This window comes from Giraffa tippelskirchi, chromosome 3 (genome assembly GCF_054371585.1).
Source record: "Giraffa tippelskirchi isolate mGirTip1 chromosome 3, T2T-mGirTip1v1.2.pri, whole genome shotgun sequence".
Classification (NCBI taxonomy): domain Eukaryota; kingdom Metazoa; phylum Chordata; class Mammalia; order Artiodactyla; family Giraffidae; genus Giraffa; species Giraffa tippelskirchi.
In genome coordinates, this window is record NC_137277.1 from 22,697,351 (window position 1) to 22,721,609 (window position 24,259).

Genomic DNA, 24,259 nt, shown 5'->3' on the forward strand with positions numbered 1-24,259 from the left:
GCTTTTACTTTGCGAACTGCTTGGAAGCCAAATCGAAAGTGCCAACTTCCGCAGAGGTGTTGGACACTACCACTACACAAGCTCCACGCTTAGCTCCGAGAAGTCGGAAACAAACCAGAGAGCAGGCAGGGTGGGGATAATCTCGCGAGAAGCAACGTATAAATCATTTTTCGCGATATTTGGTGCCCAGCCCCTTTCCTCTCTCTCTCTCTCCCTCTCTCTGTCTCTCTCTGTCTCTCTCTCTCTCTCGCAGGAGCACGGTTAATCTCGCGATCTTTTGGAAGTTCCGTTGGGGAAGATGGCGGCGGCCGCGAGCACCCTTCTCTTCTTGCCGCCGGAGACTTCAGACTGAGTCTTCCCTGGAAGAGTGGGACTGCAGGTGCCCTGCGTCCCGGGAGCCCGAACCAACTTGGTTCCTCCATTACTGGTGGGGAAGGGCATATCCTCTTGTGTAGGACTCAGGCCCTCCCCGCCGTCAGGATGAAGGCTCAGGGGGAAACCGAGGGTGAGTGACTGAGGGGGAAAGCAGGGGGCGGGACACAGCTGGGGGAGCCAATGCCTCTGCGGGGGCCACTCTCCCGAGGGCTCAGGATCTAGGAGGCGGGATATGTCTGAGTTTTAGATTCTGACTGCCTTCCTTGGTGATGGAGAGCTTCGACTTCGGGGAGATGGGGGCTCCCAACTTCTGTGAAGGTTTCCTGTTCGGCAAGGGGCAACATTTGGGCCTCAGGGCATTTTTTAGCCTAAAGAGATGGGAGACCAGGCAAGTGAATGTAAAACTTGCTCCTTCTAAAAGAGAAATCTGAATGATGACATAAAACAACAATACAACGCTGTATATCAAAGTACTGGAGGATGTTCTGGCGTGAATGAAATGATTAGGTCCTTATGGTGTTAAAAGCCAGTAGTTTTCACAGTGTTCGTATCTTGTGGTATTGTATATTTTAAAAATGCTTTTAATTTCAGTCTTTCAATATCTGAACTAAGAACTGCTGAAAAACACTTTCTGTGTAGCTTTATATTCTCTAAAGTTCCACATTTCAGCTTAAATGCTTCCTTAGCATTTTGGACATAGTTCTATTGATAACACGATTATTTTCTTGTCTTCTCCAATGTACTCTGAGTTTTGAAGAGCAGGATCTTGCCTTACTCATCATAGTATAGTCCTGGCACATAATGTTGTGTTGTTGTGTTAATCACTCAGTCGTGTCCGACTCTCTGTGACCCCACGGACTGCAGCCCACCAGGCTCCTTCACCTATGGAATTCTCCAGGCAAGAACGCTGGAGTGGTTGCCCTTTCCTTCTCTGGGCACATAATAGTTGCTCAAAAAAACTTTTCACTGAAGCATTTTTGTAAAGATATTTATCATCGGCCTTCTCAAGGGAGAAAAGGGAGGTATGTTTGAAGGAGAAGAAAAAAGGGTGCAGAGGAAGGACAAGTGTAAGTGGAATCTTAGTGAGGAAGGAATTTTGTCTAGTTTGCTCATTGCTGTATTTCCAAGATGTAAAATAGGGCCTGAGTGAATGTCTTAAATGTGGGAATTGCCAAACATTTCTCCAGAATTATAAACTGGATGAAACAGCCCCCAAAACAGTTTTCCAGAAGATGAAGGCATCGGAGGGAGGAGTTGAATCTCGATTTGAAGATGTCACTACTTCAACTTTGATTGCTGCCATTGTATTCATCTTTCAAGACATCTTTTCTGTAACATCCCTAAACTAATTACAAACTTTTCCTCCTTTGAATTTTGATAGTAATGTGTCTCTGTTTTTAAGAGCATATCTCATTTTGCTTTGTGTGATGGTTATTTTCACATTAACTTATCCACACCCCCTCACAGATGTCATCTCAGGCATATTGTATTTTTGCACTGCTGGTCTCCAGCACACTCCTTGCTCATGTTAAGCAGTTAAAAGAATTACAGGAGTGTTGGAGGTTGTAGGAGGTTCCTTCAAACACTCTCTGGGATCCATTCTTTTCTACCTTTCTCTTACCTTTGCCTGAAACTTATCCTTTAGTCACTTGACATCTTCCTTGTTCATATAGTTTGAATTCGAACAGGAATATCTGAATGGCAAATGAAACTTGTTTTCTTGATAATACTTACAAATTGATCTCTTAAAATTATGTGAAAAAATTAAGAAAATCTGTATTTTCACATTGAAAACCAACTAACCATGGTAAGGTCATGTTCAAATATATGCTCTGCATGTGTCATGCAAGGGATTTCATGCATATCATGAAATTATTTTGTCACTAAATGGTAGTCTTGATCCTCAGGACTGGAGATGGTTCTTTTTTTGCTTCTCATTAAGTCTGAAGAGAAAGCAGTCGCCTTCTATAGTGTTTGTTAGATTAGACCCATAATTTCTGTCTACTTATTATTAGAAATGAATTCTTTGTGTATCTTGAAGTAAATGATACTGGAAAAGATTTTAACTGAGTTCGTACCAGGATGAAGTAGGGGAGTTTTTTTTGCAAGAAAAACTGTGGGAGATTTTGAAAGAAGAGTTGCTAATGATGTTTTCTGATTTATATCTTAGAGTCGGAAAAGCTGAGTAAGATGAGTTCTCTCTTGGAACGGCTCCATGCGAAATTTAACCAAAATAGACCTTGGAGTGAAACCATTAAGCTTGTGCGTCAAGTCATGGTGAGGATTATGGTGAAGTGAATAAACTATTGTGCTCAGAAAATTATTTGATAAGCTAAGGTACCTGTGTAGACTTTTTCTAGCTAGTTATTATGGTGTGTCTTCAGTTTTATTTCTCATAACATCATACGTACATGATGGCTTTCAACTTTTAAGAGTCTGCCTAAGAAGGAGATATATTAATAGAATTGTGTAAATCATGAGTTATAGTAGGCTGGGATATTTTAGGCAAAAGTTGTGAGAAACACACTTATAAAACATAATGAGTTCCCTAGTGGCCTAGTGTTTAGGATTCCCAGCTTTCATTACTGTAACCCTGGGTTCACTCCCTGGTTGAGGAAGTAAGAGCCCACAAGATCCACAGCGCTGCCAAAAAAAAAAGATACCCATGATAGCCTGATACAGAGAAACATTTACTTTTCACTTCCTGTCAAGCTCCTTGATTCTAATGTGTTAATACTTTCATTGTATCCATACTGGCAGTAGAGTTTGCAATCATTTTCAATTAACTTCACTTGTTTACTCTGTGACTTTCTCTGCAGTACTTTCTCCTTCTTGAGGCATTCACCAGTATGGGGAGCCCTTAGTTAAGTGGAATACAGGGAGTGAGGTGAGTGTATAGCACAGCACTAGTAAGAGAACTGAATTTGCTGTCAAAAAAACCTTTATTTTAATCTTGACTCCACTATTACCTGTGTAACCTTGGACAAATTACTTGTTTTTTCCCACCCTCGATTTCCTCATCTAGAAGGTAGAGACACCAGTTTGCTGTTTCACACAGTTTTGCTGTAAAGATCAAATGAGATAATGGACACCAAAATGTCATGTTGCTTAGAGATTTCCGTAACTATGTTCTACAGCAATCTTCTTGCTCAGGATTGTATACATAAAAAAGATTTGTAGTTTTTTTTTTAAGTCTTAATGATAATTTTTCCAGTCTGGGTATTCAGAGGATGTCATTTTTATACTAGAAGGCAGCCATATTCTAGTTTGAGATACCACCTATAAGTGATACTGTCATTAGAGGCACATCATGGGCTAGAGGACTCCAGGTGGCTACTGAGACCTTCTCTTGGGTTACCAGTTCTTGGTTTGGTCACCATAGCTTCCACTGTCTACTTGTCACTTTTGCAGATTCAGAAACCTACTTTTATTGGTATATAAGATTTTGAAGAATTTTCAACAACTGTGTGTGTGCATGCTAAGTCTCTTCAGTCATGTCCAACTCTTTACGGCCCTATGGACTGTAGCCCGCCAGGCTCCTCAGTCCATGGGATTCTCCAGGCAAGAATACTGGAGTGGGTTGCCATGCCCTCCTCCAGGGGATCTTCTAAACCTGGGGATTGAACCCATGTCTCCTGCACTGCTGGCAGATTCTTTACTGCTGATCCACTGGGGAAGCCCTTTTAAAACTGACATACTAACAAAATCTCAGTAGATTAACATGAAAGTCAGAATGCCAGTTTATTAAAGAGGGTTTGTCTTTCCAGTTACCAAAATACTGGTATCCATTGTCTACAGCAATGGACACAGTCCTTGTCTATTTAAGGTATAAAGGAGTCCAGATTATTAATTAAGCAGATGTTTGGGAGCATGGAATTAGAGCCAAGACAGATGGATTTAGGGCGTGGGAAAGCCTCAAAACCTATCCTTATATCATAAAACTGCTCATACTTCTGGGGACTAGAATGTTGTACAGAGAGAAACTGCTTCCTTGGATAGGTTTAGAAAAATTATGCTAAATTTTTGCCGTTTGGATTTTTGGACTATGTATCTTGTTTCCTAGAGTCAGTCTGTTGGGTGGGGCCAAAAATTTCATTCCGGTTTTTCCATAGCATCTTATGGAAAAATCCAAATGAACTGTTTAGTGGGCCCAGTAGTTTGACTAAGGTTTGGTTGTATTTCTTAGATTACATGCATATCACCTTATTAGGTTTGGGAATTATCAAATTTGAGCCACTTCATCCTGAGTCTTAGGATGTAGTCACTTCTGCAGGAGGGTGATATCATTTATTACACTTTGATTCTTCTAATTTTTCCCTGAAAATTATTTTAGATCTGGAAATACCTTTGTTGTAGACTTTTTTTTTTTGGCTGCGCTGTGTCATGTGGGATCTTAGTCCCACAACCAGGGATTGAACCCATGTTCCCTGCTTTGGAAGCATGAAGTCTTAACCACTGGACCACCAGGGAAGTCCTAGATGTGAAAATACCTTTTTCTCCTTTCATGGATATGGATATGGTATATCCATGTATGCAGTAGATTAACCTTTCCTCTTTTGGATAGATGGACAAAATAACAATTACAAATTTATAGATTATCTAGAATATATAGGAAATGTAGAGTATATAGACTACTTCATAATCTGTAGACTATCCTGAAATATTATTTCTAGAATAATGTATGTGTTTACCAAAAACTATTGGCTTGGTTAATTTTTATCTTATATGTTTTCGTATTTTAATACAGGAGAAGAGGGTTGTAATGAGTTCTGGAGGGCACCAACATTTGGTCAGCTGTTTGGAGACATTACAGAAAGCTCTCAAAGGTTTGTAAACATTGTTGAAATATGCTAACTTCTTAAAAACCCTCCAGTTTAGGAAAGACTTTTATACTTATACTAGAAATGTAAATTGAGATAGGTGGGTGTCACTCTTGATTTCATTATGAAGTTGAGATGAACTTTTACCTGAACTTTTGAAACATTTATTTTTTATTCTATTTTGAAGGCTGGTAGAGACTCAAAAAATAATTGATGAAGGGTAACTAAGATAGCATATAGGAGGGGAAAATTTTTTTCCTTCACATGTTCTCTCCTAATTAACTCAATAAGAAGATGGACTTTTTGACTCTTAAGATTTTTACAGTATTTATTAAGAATGTTTTCATAAGAAAATGAAAAGAGGAAAGAAAAAAATGTTTTCAGGAAAGCAAACATGAAATTTAAGTTATGAGCTTGATTATTCAAGCTTATAATTACTACTTCTGTCTGTTTTTGAAGGAAAATGAAAGTGAAAACAGACAAACAGGTTTTACACTGATTATCACAAATGAGCCGAGATTGAATCCATACCCACTTCAGTGCAAGTGTGGAGTCTTAACCACTAGATGACCAGCAAGTCCCTAAGTATGTCTTCTTTAAAGATAACTTGTCCCAAATGAGTACTGAAAAAGAGAAAGGAGAAAGGTCCAGTTTTTTTCAAATAGATCTTTTTTTTTGACCCTTATTGCTTAGGCTGCAGCTAAGCCTTATCAGTGAGCTTTGTGCAAATTATAAGCATTTGAACTATAGATGAGCTTTGTGCAGATTACAAGTATTTGGACTATTGAATGTGTTTATGGCTTTGGAAGGACAGATATACTCCTCAGGATGTTTCTGTCTTTGAGGAATACTATTTAAGTTATTTGGAGCATGCTTTGTGATTTCCTTTTTTTCACCCTTTTGTAGTAACATCTTTACCAGCAATGACTGACCGTTTGGAGTCTATAGCAAGACAGAATGGGTGAGTAGTATATCTGTAGGCAGAAATATTTAACTTAGTGTTGACTTTGGGTGGCTTTATTTATGTGTCTTCTATTAATTTTTGTTTTGATTTGTTCCTGCTAGACTGGGCTCTCATCTCAGTGCCAGTGGCACTGAATGTTACATCACGTCAGATATGTTCTATGTGGAAGTGCAGTTAGATCCTGCAGGACAGCTTTGTGATGTAAAAGTGGCTCACCATGGGGAGAATCCTGTGGTATGTGTTGATATTTCACTGGAATCTGTGGGGTTTACTTAGGGACATTAATTTTTAAAGGAATTGTTGGGGTTTGAAATAGCTTGGGTTTAGGTTTTTTCACGAGCCACTGTAGTGATGATGTGATGGGCTACAACATCAGTAGCTGTAGAGTGGAATTTAGAGTAATCTGGGTCCATCTCTGACATCATCCAAAGGCTTTGACAAGAAGAAACACGAGAGGAACCTTTTCCAATTCATATCAACAAACATGAGCCGCAGTTGAACAATAGGTGCTGGGGATACAAATAATTTAAATTCCTATCCTCAAAGAACTTATAATCAAGAAGGACAGATAATCTTGTATATAGCTAATGTCTCTGAAAAACCCTGTAATAGAGAGGAATGTAAAAGGTGTATAACCAGACAGTTGTATATGAATTCCAAGGATGGCTTTAAAGAGAGGTCCTAATGTTTTAAACAAGCAACTGAAAGTTGATTCCTTTATAAACTATTTCATATATTTGATTTTTAGTTTCCTGACCCAACCCCATGGTTTACCAAGTAGGAAGAAGATGATTTTGATATCTTAATATAAGGACCTTCTATAGTTTTAATGTTTTTGTTATAAAGCATGTGTTATTAATAAAAAAGAAAAAAACTTTTGATGTCTTCAAGCATCTTAAAGTAGTTTAGAGTTTTAACATAATTTCTTTAATTTCAGAGCTGTCCAGAGCTTGTACAGCAGCTAAGGTGAGCAGCTGACATTTACATTCCCTTTTATTGGCAGACAGTGCTGTTCTTTATAGTTACATTTTGAGAATGGTCAGAAGTTACTTTCCCAAGGAACAACTTTATTTTCTTGGGTCAAGATTTTTCAGAGTCTGTACTTGCTCACTTTCAGAATTGACTTAGCTTGATTTTTTTTTTTTTTTTTTTTACACTCTATTCCATCTATCCTAGGGTTTCCCATCCTTGACAGTATCGCCATTTTGGGTTGGGAGATTCTTTGCTCTAGGGGGTTGCCCAGTTCATTTTTGGATGTTAAACAGCATCCCTGGTCTCTCCCAACTAGTTGGAATCTATGATAACCTCCTGATCTGTGATAATCAAAAATATCTCCAGATATTGTCAGAAATCCTCTGGAGGGGAAAATCATTCCTGGCTGAGAACTACTGAGTTAACCTTAGGAATTCTCTGTGGAACAAAAATAAATTATTGAATTAGAGAGAGCTTGAGAAAAAAGCTTGAGAAAAAAAGCTTCAAAAAAAATTACTGAATTAGAGAAAGCTTGAGAAAATTGAGTCTATACTATGGAAAGGACTTTCACTTTGAGAAAAATTGTTTTATATTTAAGGTTTATGGGCCCCAAATCATAGTTAAGTGCTAGGCTTGAAGACAGTCTCTTTTAGTAATTGATGTTTTTTGTCATTGGCTTATCTTTTCTCCTTTAATTGAGTGGAGATTTCCATGCTTAAATTTAAACCCAGAATTAACTTTCTGGGAATTTGAGAAAGTTTTTACATCAATTTTATGTTTTAAATATAATGAAGTTAATCAGATATCACATGGAGGAGTCTTAAGGGTTTAACATTGAGAAATAAGTTTTACAGTCAGCCTTCCAGTGATCACTTTAATGTCCTTACAGCCAAATACACCAGATTTGAACGAGCTTTGAAAAATTGCAATGCAACATAAAAAATAACCTTTTATGATTTCATTTACTCAATAAGTCTAGCAAAGATGTATTATCAGAATAGTCCAGGAAACCAGTATTTCTGGTTCTAATGTAGAATAGGAGACTGTACCAGTTTATGAACTGATGGTGTTCTAAAGTTAATTTGTAAGCATGTTTGGAAGTGGGAACCTTAGAAAGAATATTAGTCTTTACCAGGTATTTTTAATCACTCTGTATAGATGATGATTTTAAGGTAAGGAATATATTTTGCTGTTGCTCTTGTCTCTTTTTTAGTGTCTTCATGGCACTTTGGGCAGTAAGTGTCAATAAATGCCTGATCAAGTATCTGACGTTGTCAGAGCAGTACAGTTTTCAACAGACATTTTTTTTTAAGTTTGAAAAAGGATATAGAGACTTAGAATTGTTGACTCGTGTTGGATTGCTGCCCATAAAAACGTATTTGACTAAGAATCCATCTCTGAATGTTAGGTTTTAGGATGCCAGGATTCTTGGTGGTAGTTTCTTTTTCCTGGGGTAAATCTTGTCATAGGAACGTTTTAAAATATATCGTTTGCCTCCACACTACCTATTCTGCCTTTGCTTAGGTCTCCCATCTCTCTCCCACTGTTCATTTCCTTTCTCTCCTCTTACGATGCTGTATACATGAAAGTGCCCTATCTTCCTAATTTATTTACTTCCTTTTTCTCTCCAAAAGATTTTTTTCCTCATGACATCCAGTCATCTCAGTTACAAATTAAGAGGAGAAGTGATTTATTTAAACTAACTCTCATTACTTAAGAACAAATTAGTATATGAGTTAACAGGTCTTTTTGACTATCTTTTATACTGTTTATTAGCACCTTCTCCCGAAAAATGGGGCAGAGAAAGGAAAACATTGCATTTTCTTTTGCAACTTTTGATTGATTCTAGAAAACTCTGGGGGGAAAAAATTAAAGCAAATTATTAAGATTAATTTTATATAGCCATGATTTTTGGGACTTTGCTGATAAGATTGAGTAGTAATTGTATGTTTTATTCTCTTCCCTCTCTCCTCTTCCCTGAACATCTTTACAGGGAAAAAAATTTTGATGAATTTTCTAAGCACCTTAAGGGTCTTGTTAATCTTTATAACCTTCCAGGGGACAAGTAAGTATTTTTTGCTTTTGTTTGAAAAATTAATATAAATCTATAAATCATTTTATACTTAGAAATTTGCCAAGTCTTCTGCCCTAGCTCATTTGTGATTTCTATTCATACTGACAGTCTATAACTCAGCTTCTAACTTAATGTCTTTTAAAGGTATTTTAAATAAACAGTATCTGCATTAATGGATTATAGTGCTAGAAGGTAGATTACAATCCTTGAGGTATCTTAAGCATATTGATTTCTAGGCTGAAAGAAATTGTCATGGAACTGGTTGTCATTTTTATTTTTAACCTACCTGGGATTCTGCTTACTTGCTTGGTCTTTTAAGTAGAGATAAAAATTAGCTTTGGTAGATCACTAATGATTTTTTTTTTAATGTTTTATTTTGTTTTTTGAAATAGATATCTAAGTTGCCTCCAAGGTAGACTTGCTCTCTAGGCTTTCAATGTTTGTGTATATGTATATTTGTTAACTAATTCTTGTTCTGTTTACTTTCTAGCAAACTGAAGACTAAAATGTACTTGGCTCTCCAATCCTTAGAACAGGATCTATCTAAAATGGCAGTTATGTATTGGTAAGACTGGCTAAAGTGTCAATTTTCTTTGACCTTGTTCTTAAAGTTTTTTTGTCTATGGGTTCAGTTCAGTTCAGTTCAGTCGCTCAGTCGTGTCCGACTCTTTGCGACCCCATGAATTGCAGCACGCCAGGCCTCTCTGTCCATCACCAACTCCCGGAGTCTACCCAAACCCATGTCCATCGAGTCGGTGATGCCATCCAACCATCTCATCCTCTGTCGTCCCCTTCTCCTCCTGCCGCTAATCCTACCCAGCATTAGGGTCTTTTCCAATGAGTCAACCCTTCGCATGAGGTGGCCAAAGTATTGGAGTTTCAGCTTCAACATCAGACCTTCCAATGAACACCCAGGATTGATCTCTTTTAGGATGGATTGATTGGATCTCCTTGCAGTCCAAGGGACTCTCAAGAGTCTTCTCCAACACCACAGTTCAAAAGCATCAATTCTGTGGCGCTCAGCTTTCTTCACCGTCCAACTCTCACATCCATACATGACCATTGGAAAAACCATAGCCTTGACTAGATGGACTTTTGTTGGCAAAGTAATGTCTCTGCTTTTAAATATGCTATCTAGGTTGGCCATAACCTTCCTTCCAAGGAGTAAGCATCTTTTAATTTCATGGCTGCAGTCACCATCAGCAGTGATTCTGGAGCCCAAAAAAATAAAGTCTGACACTGTTTCCACTGTTTCCCCATCTATTTCCCATGAAGTGATGGGACCAGATGCCATGATCTTAGTTTTCTGAACGTTGAGCTTTAAGCCAACTTTTTCACTCTCCTCTTTCACCTTCATCAAGAGGCTCTTTAGTTCTTCTTCACTTTCTGCCATAAGGGTGGTGTCATCCGCATATCTGAGGTTATTGATATTTCTCCCGGCAATCTTGATTCCAGCTTGTGTTTCTTCCAGCCCAGCGTTTCTCATGATGTACTCTGCATATAAGTTAAATAAGCAGGGTGACAATATACAGCCTTGACGTACTCCTTTTCCTATTTGGAACCAGTCTGTTGTTCCATGTCCACTTCTAACTGTTGCATACAGGTTTCTCAAGAGACAGGTCAGATGGCCTGGTATTCCCATCTCTTTCAGAATTTTCCATAGTTTATTGTGATCCACACAGTCAAAGGCTTTGGCATAGTCAATAAAGCAGAAATAGACGTTTTTCTGGAACTCTCTTTTACGATGATCCAGCGGATATTGGCAATTTGATCTCTGGTTCCTCTGCCTTTTCTAAAACCAGCTTGAACATCTGGAAGTTCATGGTTCACGTATTGCTGAAGCCTGGCTTGGAGAATTTTGAGCATTACTTTACTAGCATGTGAGATGAGTGCAATTGTGCGGTAGTTTGAGCATTCTTTGGCATTGCCTTTCTTTGGGATTGGAACGAAAACTGACCTTTTCCAGTCCTGTGGCCACTGCTGAGTTTTCCAAATTTGCTGGCATATCGAGTGCAGCACTTTCACAGCATCATACTAGGCGCCTATTATTTAAAAAATATGTATTATGGATGTTACTATGCATCTGTATTTTACCTGTACTGTACATCTTGTCCATATCCTTTCACTTCCCAAATGATTGCATTCCATTTTCTGAATATCGGTATCCCTAAGTTGTTGGTTGGTATTCCATAGGTTTTATGAGAAGACTTATGAAACCTGGCCTCCCTTCTGATAAGTAATAGTATAGTTGTAATTTTTGTTCACCATATTACATACTGGTGTATTCTTAGAAATAATCCCTTCACCTTGAGGGTGAAATATAATTGTTAAATGCCCAAGATAGAGTCATTAGGATAGAATTAAAAGATGTGTAAGAGCTGAACTCATTATCACATTGTATACTAATACCTTCAGGGCTTAAATGTAAATAAACATAGATCATTTGTCTTGCAGGAAAGCAACCAATGCTGGTCCCTTGGATAAGATTCTTCATGGAAGTGTTGGCTATCTCACTCCAAGAAGTGGGGGTATGTGATGCTATTTTGCTTGTTTAGAAAAAAAACTAATTTTTAGTTGAAAGGTTACTACTTAAAATTTCATCTTGGGTTTATAAGCAGAAGGTGAAAATTACTAGTCATTTGTGATGGTTTTCTTTTTGTTTAATTGAAATGTAGTTGATTTTCAATGTTGTGTTAGTTTCTGGTATATGGTAAACTGATTCAGTTATACATACTTTTATTCTTTTTCCTATTCTTTTTCCTAATAGTTTATTACAAGATACTGAATGTAGTTCCCTGTACTATACAATAGGATGCTGTTGTGTAATAGTTTGTATCTGCTAATCCCAGACTCCAAATTTACCCCTCTCTCATTTGTGTATTTTTTAATGGTTTCTAAGGTGTCAATACTTGCCCTCCCCTAGTTTTCTTGTTTTTTAATAGTGAAGTAAATTACTGCTGCTAGAAATAATACTTATGCTTCTGTCATATTTCACAAGCTGCTTTGGATCATGAGTTCTCATATTTTAAACTATTTTCTTGTATGTAGGTTTATAGGAAGGGAATATTTTTCTTTATTTGTAAGTTACCTGGTAAAGTAGTGATAAGTTTTATTTTTCATAGGTCATTTAATGAACTTGAAGTATTATGCCTCTCCTTCTGACCTGCTGGATGATAAGACAACATCCCCTATCATTTTGCATGAGAATAATGGTAAGACTTTCACCATAAAGGAACTAAAGGTTTTGCTCAGTGTTTAAAAAATATTTTAAAAAACTTGAATGCCTAGGCCTGCCTGTACTTTCTGGTTTGCCACTCCCAAGTAAATTTGCCATCCCTACAAAAGTTTTCCATTTCTACCAGAGTTTGCTTCTGATATATACATACACATTCATACATATATACATATGTATATGTACATATACATTTGTTGTCGTCTAGTTGCTCAGTCATGCTCAACTCTTTTGCGACCCCCTGGACTGTAGCCTGCCAGGCTCCTCGTCCATAGGATATACATACATAATAATAAAAGCATAATTGGTCCTTTTGAATGAGTAAATGAGTGAATGAGAAAATGTAAACGATCTGACTTGAAATAAGTCACTTTAATCATTACTTTAAAGGTAAAGAAGTTAACCAACTTACTGAAGAACTAAAGTAATGGATCTTACTTGGTATTTGCACTTTTTTTGGGTGCGCCACATGGCTTGCTGGATCTTAGTTCTTTGACCAGAGATGGAACCCCATGCCCTTGGGAGTGAAGGCACAGGGTTCTAACCACGGACTGCCAGGGAATTCCTGTATTTGCACTTTAATAGACTAAAACATAATGAAAAATGGCCTAATACCTCATTTTGCTCCCCTTTTAACTTCAGTCATTGACTGTCTATAGTCATAATTCTATTTAAATGCATTCTGAAGTTGGAGAAAATAAGTTAATATTGGTAATCGGTCTTTAAAGTTTTTTTTCCTTAGACTGCATTGTTTCCTATATTTTGTATTATTTACTAACAGAATTATTGGTTTGTTAGAAAGGTACTTCTAGCATTTCTAAGTTATATAGGTATAGAATTTGATAATTAGGGCTGACAAATTACACAGAAGCTAGCTTTTTTTTTTTTTTCAGTGTTAAGATCCTTATAATTTGTGTTACTCTGGAGAATACCATTTTTTTTCTTTTTCCCAGTTCCTCGCTCTTTGGGCATGAATGCATCAGTGACAATTGAAGGAACGTCTGCTATGTATAAACTCCCAATTGCACCATTAATTATGGGATCACATCCAGTTGACAACAAATGGTAAGTGAAATATAATTCTAGGGTAGCAAAGTCCATTTTTTTTCAACTTTAAGCCCAGTAAGAAACAAGTATTACTTTGACTTGGCTCTTCCCACACTTGACTTTCTAGAGATGGGCTTTTTGTTTTATCCATTTGATTTCTCTTTTCAGTATTTGCATGCTCCTCTTAGAAGTCTGCTCATAGAATACAGTTTTATCATAAGAGAGAAAGAAGAGAACTGTGCTACTTCCACTGGTTTAGTGGTTTAGTGATTGCTCTATGGGATTTTCTTATGGGACTTTATGTTGATCTGGAGCTATGTTGGGGTAATAGTAATAACTAGAGAATGTGTTTCAGGATAGATGTTTGATAAGATACTTTAGGGTTAACAAATAGGATATTTTGGAATTGGGGGAAGGAAGTTCAAAGCATGAAGTTTGATAGCCTTTGTATGTGTATTTATATGATACAAATGTGTCTGAGTGTTGAGATTTTTCATTTTTACATCAATTCAGAATCCCAATCCTCCACTTTTTTTTTTGAAGGACTCCCTCCTTCTCCCCAGTTACCAGTGCCAACAGTGTTGATCTTCCTGCTTGTTTCTTCTTGAAATTTCCCCAGCCACTTCCAGTATCTAGAGCATTTGTTCAGAAAATTCAGAACTGCACAGGTGAGTTTTAAGAAGCTTCAGAAGCTAATAATTGTTATAAAAGTGAAAAGCAAACTTCAAATTCACATTATCTTAGCCCTCTTTCTGTCTTGACCTCAAAAAACTAGTGATAGGTATAGATATCATGGTGCTTCAAACTAGTCATTGCTTATTATTAGTAAGTACTTTTTGAATAAATGAGTGAATGAAGGGAAAACTGAACTGTCAACATTTTCATCTTATTGTGATTATATTGATCTTTGCTGTTCCAGGAATTCCATTGTTTGAAACCCAGCCAACTTATGTACCCCTCTATGAACTGATCACTCAGTTTGAACTGTCAAAGGATCCTGACCCCTTACCTTTGAATCACAACATGCGATTTTATGCTGTAAGTAAGGCCTTATGGATTGTTGTAGATTATCCTCGGACCCAAGATCAGAATCTTCCTTTTATAGGATAACTGAGATCAGAAGACATTCTTTTGGCTTACCGGATCATGTCCTATTTTCTCAGTCGAGCAGGAAATTACAGATATCTTTGAAATGTAGTGAAAAAGAACGTAACTTCCAAGTCAGGAAACAACGTACGTTGAATTGTTGAAATTTCAAATGAAAGTCTCTTGATGGTATTCTAAACTTTTATAAGCTTATAAGTAGGTATTAAGAATTCTTGCTGTTTAATCCTTTCAAGTGCTGTGAACTTCTGATCTACAGAGTACTTACAGAGAAGAAAGTACTGGAATGAGTAAATTAAGGAGGGTTTTTCTTTTGTTTTTTTTTTTAAGGACGGTTTTAAAACCACATCTGAACTTGAATTTATTTGAATGTTTGACAATAGTCTAAAGTAACAGTTCCTCAATTCTGGCTCCATTATAACTGTATAGGATGTTATTAAAAATAAAAATTTTGCACTTACTGATCAGGGACCCCTTTTATACAGATTTCTGAGGTAATTTTTGTGTTAGCTAGGTTAGGAAACCACTGGCAGAACATTTACAAAAAAGGGATCTTCTCAGCCAAGTGAGTAATCGGCGTTTAATGTCAGCTGACCAGTAATTCACTGTGGAGCTTTATTGTTCAGCAAGAAATTGCTGATTTTTGAGGAGTAGGGTTTTTTGTGTTTTTTTTTTCTAGGATAGTTTGTGGTTGGAGTACAGTGGCTGAGTAAATAGCGTTCGTTCCCTTTGTTCTTTTTGCCCAGGCTCTTCCAGGTCAACAGCACTGCTATTTCCTCAACAAGGATGCTCCTCTTCCAGATGGTAGAAGTCTACAGGGAACCCTTGTTAGCAAAATCACCTTTCAGCACCCTGGCCGGGTTCCTCTTATCCTGAATCTGATCAGACACCAAGTGGCCTATAACACCCTAATTGGAAGCTGTGTCAAAAGAACTATTCTGAAGGAAGGTACTGCCTTTCCTTTTGCTGTATTTACCGGTAAATGGTACTGATTACTCTAGTAGTTCTCTAATTTGGTGGTTGATCATATCACCTGTGGAGCTTCTAAAACTACAAATATTTGGTTTCCATACCAAATGAACTTAGTTAGAATCTCTGTGGGAGGAGTTGGGAATCTAGTTTAAGCTCTGTGGATAATTTTTTTTTTTTTTTTTTTTTTTTTTTTTTGGTGGATAATTTTGATTGAAGCAATCTGTATATTGGCATATGGAACCACTGAGTTTTTTTGCAGTGGATTTACTGTTTTTCTGCATGCAGTGGTGTAATTGGGTACCTAGGGGCCTGAAGCTTGCAGCCAGATATATAAGGTATAATTTGAGATTTTGTAAGAAGAGAGTTCTTGACACCTAAATTTTAGGTTGTTGGGCAGTGCTTCTCACGTTTTAATCCTGAGTATATTTTCTCCATGTTCTTCGGAGAATTTAACCATATAGCTTAAAAAGAGATGAGACCTATGCTCTTTTCTTTCTCTCCCAGGATTCTGGAATGCTGATGTTTTTCACAGTTTGCTGTTAGAAATCTTGATATGAATTTTGGCTGCTCTAGTTAATCATAGTTAATTTTTTACATTAGTTGTAAACATTTTAGTGATAGAACTGTGTCAAATGGTAGGCAAGAAGAAACCCAGAAGGTAAATCAGGACATGTATTTTATGGGAATAAGAATTGTTCCAGAAAGGAGAAATTTTAGAAAGTTGAAGTAATGACACAGAGCATGTGCAAGTATCCTTATGACCCTTCTGTTTCATGTATCTCAATCCTAGCAGATTATCCACATAGCTTCAGAGCATTTAAAAATGAATTTTTGTGAGATAGTTATGAAGTTAGTCCTACAGAGATGCATACTTTTTCCCAAGAAAGTATATAATTCTTGTCTCTGGGCTTTCAGCATGCTTGGCTTAGAAACCAATGATGATAGTTATATGTAAGTGTATTTGGCGTAAATATATCATTTTAGATTGTATTCCCTACATCCATGTTTACCAAACTATGGAATGTATAGCCAACAGCTGTATACTAGTAGAAAGCAAGGTTTATGACAGTGTTTCTGATATCTGTTTATCAAATAGAATGAGAAACTCCTCTTGGCCACACTTATTTTCAGAATTGATTTTCAAGGCAGGATGTTTATATCTGCCAAGGACTTTATCGATTTAGGGATTAAGTATCTTCATTTAAAAAAGCTGAAGTTTAGTTACTTTGTTTTAGAGTATTTATAACATAAACTGGTAGATTCTTTGGAATCTGATTTCTTCAATCACCTGTGAGTGCCAGTGGGTTTTATGTTTTTAAAAAAATGTGTGGGATTTAGTTTCCAATGAGGGAGAGAAAGGATTTCATAATTAATGATTACTATTTACGTATCTCAAGTCTTTTATCTGGTTGATTATTTTATGATCCTTTTCTTTTTGCCTTTTAGATTCTCCAGGGCTTCTCCAATTTGAAGTGTGTCCCCTCTCAGAGTCCCGTTTCAGCGTGTCTTTTCAGCACCCTGTGAATGACTCCCTGGTGTGTGGTGAGTTATGTGGGTGGCTAGCACCTCTCTCAGGGTAGCAGTTTGGTCCTTTTATCTCTTTTTGAAAAGTCAGAAACTGAAGCCAAATCCATCTTAAATACCTCCTATATGTTTTGTTTTTCAGTGGTAATGGATGTGCAGGACTCAACACATGTGAGCTGTAAACTCTACAAGGGGCTGTCAGATGCACTCATCTGCACAGATGACTTCATTGCCAAAGTTGTTCAAAGGTAGCACTGGCCCTTTTTCATCAGAGTACCATTAAGAGGTGTATAAAGAATGCTCTTTTCAGTAATAAGTGAATTAGAAATTTAGGAGGAAGGCATTTAGTCACTGCTTTGAATTCACACTTCTCTGCTTTTGGATCTAGAAGCAATATGAATTTTTGATTTTATAAATCTCATAAGAGTAACAGGAAGTAAAGTAGGTAACTTCAGACTCAGTGTTAGGGCTCTTTTATGAGGGAGAGAGCTGAAAAAAGATGTAGACCTTATTTTCACTTTTCCTCTCTGTCATTTTTGTAAAAAACACATGTAACATGTCAAACAGCAGTATGTGGGAAGATACTTTAGCCATTCAACTTCCGGAAGCATAATATGTAATTTCAGGATTTTTTAGAGCAGGTACGAGTGGTCTGTTTAGTAAGTAAAAATAAATTTTATTGAAACATAACAAGACATGCCTATAACTGAACACATGCCTGTTCCTTTACATATTGTCTATGGTAGCTTTTGAGCTAAGATGGCAAGTAGTTGGACAGAAACCATATGATCTTCAAAAGTCAGTATATTACTATCTGGTCTTTTAAGAAAGGTTGTTGACATAGTCTAGAGCAAAATGTTTTCAAACATGTTTATAAACATAAATTTATCTGTAACATAAAAAGTGCTTTGCTTTAAAATAAAAAGGATTTCCTGCCAGTGGTAGTACTTTTCACAGTATAGCTTTGGGGTGACTTAAGCTATTAAAGTATAGAATTTGATGGGTCAAGAGATTTTTCTAGTGGTTCATCAATTAAGATACATATATATATATACCGTTATACCATTAATCATATGTGAAGTCCCCAAAGGAGGGCATTTTCTTCCTGAGGTCATTATTACTAGTTTTATTTTAGTTCAGTATGGTATCTAATTATTTGGACTTTTGTTTATGATTGGTTTGTTTTTGGTGGCATGTCAAAGGAGGTTGATGATTGCCTCCTGGTCCAGATTTTTTTTTTTGGCTGCCCTGTGTGGCTTGCAGGATATCAGTTCCCCATCCAAGGATTGAACCTGGGCCCTCAGAAGTGAAAACTTGGAATCTTAACCACTAGACCACCAAAGAATTCCTTCCAGATTCTTTTTATTTATTTATTCATTCATTCATTTATATAAAATATTTATTTGGCTGTGCCAGCTCTTAGTTGTGGCATGCGGATCTTTTGTTGCAGCATGTGGGATCTAGGTCCTTACCAGGGATCAAAACCAGGCACCCTGCATTGGGAGTATGGAGTCTTAGACATTGGACCATCAGGGAAGTCTTCCTCCAGATTCTTTTTAGAATGGGTATACCCAAAGCTCTGGCATTTTATAGAACTGCTCCTGCCTTACAGGTTATTTGCCTTACCTGAAAACTGTTTATTGCAAACATTCAAGGCAAAATTAAAGCCTTTATCTCAAATGAAAAATTGGTTTAATTAGCAGCTAGAGCATTGTTCATTTTTTTTTTCCATCTTATTTTACAGATGTATGTCGATTCCTGTGACGATGAGGGCTATTCGGAGGAAAGCTGAAACCATACAGGCCGACACCCCAGCACTGTCTCTCATTGCAGAGACAGTTGAAGACATGGTGAAAAAGAACCTGCCCCCGGCTAGCAGCCCAGGGTATGGCATGACCACAGGCAACAACCCAATGAGTGGTACCACTACACCAACCAACACCTTTCCGGGGGGTCCCATTACCACCTTGTTTAATATGAGCATGAGCATCAAAGATCGGCATGAGTCGGTGGGCCATGGGGAGGACTTCAGCAAGGTATCTCAGAACCCAATTCTTACCAGTTTGTTGCAAATCACAGGGAACGGGGGGTCTACCATTGGCTCGAGTCCGACCCCTCCTCATCACACGCCGCCACCTGTCTCTTCGATGGCCGGCAACACCAAGAACCACCCGATGCTCATGAACCTTCTTAAAGATAATCCTGCCCAGGATTTCTCAACCCTTTATGGAAGCAGCCCTTTAGAAAGGCAGAACTCCTCTTCCGGCTCACCCCGGATGGAAATGTGCTCTGGAAGCAACAAGACAAAGAAGAAGAAGTCATCAAGATTACCACCTGACAAACCAAAGCACCAGACTGAAGATGACTTTCAGAGGGAGCTGTTTTCAATGGATGTTGACTCACAAAACCCTATCTTTGATGTCAACATGACAACTGACACGCTGGATACTCCACACATCACTCCAGCTCCAAGCCAGTGTAGTACTCCCCCAACAACTTACCCGCAACCAGTACCTCACCCCCAACCCAGTATTCAAAGGATGGTCCGACTATCCAGTTCAGACAGCATTGGCCCAGATGTAACTGATATCCTTTCAGACATTGCAGAAGAAGCTTCTAAGCTTCCCAGCACTAGTGACGATTGTCCACCCATTGGCACCCCTGTTCGAGATTCTTCAAGCTCTGGGCATTCTCAGAGTGCCCTCTTTGACCCTGATGTCTTTCAAGCCAATAATAATGAAAATCCATACACTGATCCAGCTGACCTTATTGCAGATGCTGCTGGCAGCCCCAGTAGTGACTCTCCTACAAATCATTTTTTTCCTGATGGAGTAGATTTCAATCCTGATTTGTTGAACAGCCAGAGCCAAAGTGGTTTTGGAGAAGAATATTTTGATGAAAGCAGCCAAAGTGGAGATAATGATGATTTCAAAGGATTTGCATCTCAGGCACTAAATACTTTGGGGGTGCCAATGCTTGGAGGTGATAATGGGGAGACTAAGTTTAAAGGCAATAGCCAAGCTGACACGGTTGATTTCAGTATTATAGCAGTGGCTGGTAAGGCTTTGGGTCCTACAGATCTTATGGAGCATCACAGTGGTAGCCAGAGTCCTTTATTGACCACTGGGGACTTAGGGAAAGAAAAGACTCAAAAGAGAGTAAAGGAAGGCAATGGTGCCAGTAATAGTAGTCTGTCAGGGCCAGGATTAGACAGCAAACCAGGGAAGCGCAGTCGAACCCCTTCTAATGATGGCAAAAGCAAAGATAAGCCTCCAAAGCGGAAGAAGGCAGACACTGAGGGAAAGTCTCCATCTCACAGTTCTTCTAACCGACCTTTCACCCCACCTACTAGTACAGGTGGATCCAAATCTCCAGGCAGTTCAGGAAGATCTCAGACTCCCCCAGGTGTTGCCACACCACCAATTCCCAAAATTACTATTCAGATTCCTAAGGGAACTGTGATGGTGGGCAAGCCCTCTTCTCACAGTCAGTATACCAGCAGTGGTTCTGTGTCTTCCTCAGGAAGTAAAAGCCACCATAGCCATTCTTCCTCATCTTCTGCTTCCAACTCAGGCAAGATGAAAAGCAGTAAATCAGAAGGTTCATCCAGTTCTAAGTTAAGTAGCAGTATATATTCTAGCCAAGGGTCTTCTGGATCTAGCCAATCCAAAAATTCATCCCAGTCTGGGGGAAAGCCAGGCTCCTCTCCTATTACCAAGCATGGACTGAGCAGTGGCTCCAGCAGCACCAAGATGAAACCTCAAGGGAAGCCATCATCACTTATGAATCCTTCTTTAAGTAAACCAAACATATCCCCTTCCCATTCAAGGCCACCTGGAGGCTCTGATAAGCTTGCCTCTCCAATGAAGCCTGTTCCTGGGACTCCCCCATCCTCTAAAGCCAAGTCCCCTATCAGTTCAGGTTCTGGTGGTTCTCACATGTCTGGAACTAGTTCAAGCACCGGCATGAAGTCATCTGCAGGGTTAGGATCCTCAGGCTCATTGTCTCAGAAAACTCCCCCATCATCTAACTCTTGTACAGCATCTTCCTCTTCCTTTTCTTCAAGTGGCTCTTCCATGTCATCCTCTCAGAACCAGCATGGGAGTTCCAAAGGGAAATCTCCCAGCAGAAATAAGAAGCCGTCTTTAACAGCTGTCATAGATAAACTGAAGCATGGGGTTGTCACCAGTGGCCCTGGGGGTGAAGACCCAATGGATGGCCAGATGGGGGTGAGCACAAATTCTAGCCATCCTGTGTCCTCCAAACATAACATGTCTGGAGGAGAGTTCCAGGGCAAGCGTGAGAAAAGTGATAAAGACAAATCAAAGGTTTCCACCTCGGGGGGCTCAGTGGATTCATCTAAGAAGACCTCAGAGTCTAAAAATGTGGGGAGCACGGGTGTGGCAAAAATTATCATCAGCAAGCATGATGGGGGATCCCCCAGCATTAAAGCCAAAGTGACTTTGCAGAAACCTGGGGAAAGTGGTGGAGAAGGGCTCAGGCCTCAGATGGCCTCTTCCAAAAACTATGGCTCTCCACTCATCAGTGGTTCCACTCCAAAGCATGAGCGTGGGTCTCCCAGCCATAGTAAGTCACCAGCATATACCCCCCAGAATCTGGACAGTGAAAGTGAGTCAGGCTCCTCCATAGCAGAGAAATCTTATCAGAACAGTCCTAGCTCAGATGATGGCATCCGACCTCTTCCAGAATACAGCACAGAGAAGCATAAGAAGCACAAAAAAGAAAAGAAGAAGGTAAAAGACAAAGATAGGGACCGGGACAAAGACCGAGACAAGAAAAAATCTCATAGCATCAAGCCAGAGAGTTGGTCTAAATCCCCCATCTCTTCAGACCAGTCCTTGTCTATGACAAGTAACACAATCTTATCTACAGACAGGCCCTCAAGGCTCAGCCCTGACTTTATGATTGGGGAGGAAGATGATGATCTCATGGATGTGGCCCTGATTGGCAACTAGGAACCTTACTTTTTAAAGCAAAAATATGGCCAGAGAAGAACTAAGTGTATAGGCAAATCACCTTAAGGAGTGAGTCAGACAGGTCTGATTCTGTGTTTAAGAATCTTAAATGGCATGGCTTTGACACCAAGTGGGATGAATTTTGAAAGGCATAGCCAGACCCTACTAAAGAGACCATAGGGTTTGATTCTGGTTACCACAAATCACTTGTTCCTTTGCCAGAAAAAAAAAAGTTTTAAAATATTTGCTTATGAAAGGGAGGGGGTGGGAAGGGCTTAGGGAGAGGGAAGGGTGGGAAACAGTTTTGTGGGAAATATTCATATATATTTTTTCTCCCTTTTTCCATTTTTAGGCCATGTTTTAAACTCATTTTAGTGCATGTATTTGAAGGGCTGGGCAGAAAATGAAAAAGCAATACATTCCTTGATGCATTTGCATGAAGGTTGTTCACCTTTGGGTAGTTGTCCATTTGAGGCAGGGGCAAATGAAGGACTTGGGTCATTTTGGACACTTAAGTAATGTTTGGTGTCTGTTTCTTAGAGGAGTGATTGGGGAGGGAAGATGATTTTAGCTATTTATTTGTAATATTTTAACCCTTTATCTGTTTGCTTTTATACAGTGTTTTTTCTAATTCTGTGAGGTTCAGGGTTCAAAATGATGGGAGGCAAGAAGGAGGCTTATTTGGTGGTAGGGAGCTTGTGGCTTATGCTGGTAATGTAGTATCAAGCTGAAGCAGATCAGTCAGAGCCCACCTTTGGAGTCAAGTAGAAAACCAAAATGGTGTTTTTGTTTTAGGAGGTTTTTCATAGGGTTCAGACATCATAGGAATATTAGGAGTTATCTTTCTGTGGAGGTATTGATTTATAGTTTCTTTTTCCTTTAAAGAAAGCTGGGCTGGCTTTTTTGGGATGTAAACATGTTTTCAGATGCAGTCAAGTTTAAAAGTGGGATAGCCTCCCTGACCCAGTGGCATGAAAACCATTACAGAATTCATAGTTCTCCTATTTCTACAATGTGCCAAAAGTCCACATCCCAGCATTTTGTTTGTAGGAGAACTGATGCCATTCCTGAGAACTGGGCTCCTTGTTTCCCTTCATCACAAGGATAAGGAGTCCAGACTTTAATCACTCCACTGTATGCTCCCTTAGATAAAACAGTAAAAAATTTGCAGCCATAGTTCACTTAAAACAGTTTTCAAGCTCACTTGAAGTAATGGGGGCCTGGAATGCTAGGTGGGCATGAAGATAAACCCTTGCTACTATGTAGCAACACAATTGGACCTTTTTGGAAGAACAGGTCTGAGTCTGGATTCTGGGGGACATCAGTAAGAAGCCCTTCTCATACATAGAGAAATCCAGGAGACCATTTGAGTGCAACACAAGTTCTCAGTATTTGGAGGGTCCTCTCAAAATTCTGCGGCCTTACTTTGATTTTGACACCTGCACTGTGCCATTCCTGATGATTCCATTCAGGATCTGTATCAGCAGGATGGGGCACGATCCCCAGCACAACTCTTCTGGATTAAAAAAAAAAAGCCAGGTGATTCATTTGTGTGTGTGTGTCATAAATGGAGTGACTTCATCAGATACTGAAGAAGATTTCTATATTCAGCTCTTTCTGCAGGTTGGAGTTAGCATAGAGTTGGAAAATCAGCTTTGGCTTTCTTTCCTGACTGTCTCTGATTTCCTTTAGTGTTCTCCCTTTTCTGGTCATCAGCTCTCAACAACTCTGCCACTTTTGTGTCCCAACGTTAATAAGAAGTAGGAAACGAAACATTGCAAAGTGGAGCAAGAAAAGTTATCGGTTACCGTATCAGAGTCAAATGTCTTGGGTGACACTAAGGAGGACATGGGCAAGGTGATACCAGAGTGCTTTATCTTGTGATGCTGATACAGTAGCAGCCTCTCAGACATACAACCAGGTTGGATTTCTCACAAGTTTCTCACCTAGTTTTGAATCCTATCCCATTGGTTTCTGCAGGAAAAAAAAAAAAAAGTTAAAATGGTTTTTAAGTTTGGGTGGGGAAAGTATGGGGAATGTACTGCATAATATCAGGGGCTCAGCTCCCCCAAGTAGAGCCAACAAATACCAAAATGAGTAAACTGGGAAGCTTTTTCTCTCTTTCTGTCTTCATCCCAGATCAAAGAATTCCGAGTTAGGATCTGGATGAAGGATAAGCCCCTGAATTGTCGATGGGCA

At 38.8% G+C, this 24,259-nt stretch overlaps 1 protein-coding gene across 2 annotated transcripts; it reads left to right on the forward strand.

Moving 5' to 3' along the window:
- Positions 1-288: 288 nt before the first annotated feature.
- On the forward strand, positions 289-23,603 carry MED1 (mediator complex subunit 1). 2 transcript variants are annotated; one of them, XM_081582231.1, is made up of 17 exons: positions 289-505; positions 2,546-2,652; positions 5,123-5,201; positions 6,102-6,156; positions 6,261-6,393; positions 7,097-7,125; positions 9,125-9,196; positions 9,696-9,770; positions 11,660-11,733; positions 12,328-12,417; positions 13,391-13,502; positions 14,028-14,152; positions 14,404-14,522; positions 15,335-15,536; positions 17,007-17,102; positions 17,227-17,332; positions 18,829-23,603. In XM_081582231.1, exons 1-17 carry the CDS (start codon positions 481-483, stop codon positions 22,058-22,060), a joined length of 4,731 nt encoding a protein of 1,576 aa, XP_081438357.1. In that variant the 5' UTR covers positions 289-480; the 3' UTR covers positions 22,061-23,603. The 2 variants fall into 2 exon arrangements, with proteins under 2 accessions (XP_081438357.1, XP_081438358.1); XM_081582232.1 differs by lacking the exon at positions 7,097-7,125 and having other exon boundaries at positions 6,261-6,420.
- The last annotated feature ends 656 nt before the right edge of the window (positions 23,604-24,259 follow it).

Excerpts from the sequence above, each read along its gene's own strand:
- MED1 (XM_081582231.1), top strand. The coding sequence starts at position 481 with ATGAAGGCTCAGGGGGAAACCGAGG. Across the intron at positions 9,771-11,659 it reads AAAATGGCAGTTATGTATTG|GAAAGCAACCAATGCTGGTC; the intron begins GTAAGACTGGCT and ends TTTGTCTTGCAG. Across the intron at positions 14,153-14,403 it reads GAAAATTCAGAACTGCACAG|GAATTCCATTGTTTGAAACC; the intron begins GTGAGTTTTAAG and ends TTGCTGTTCCAG.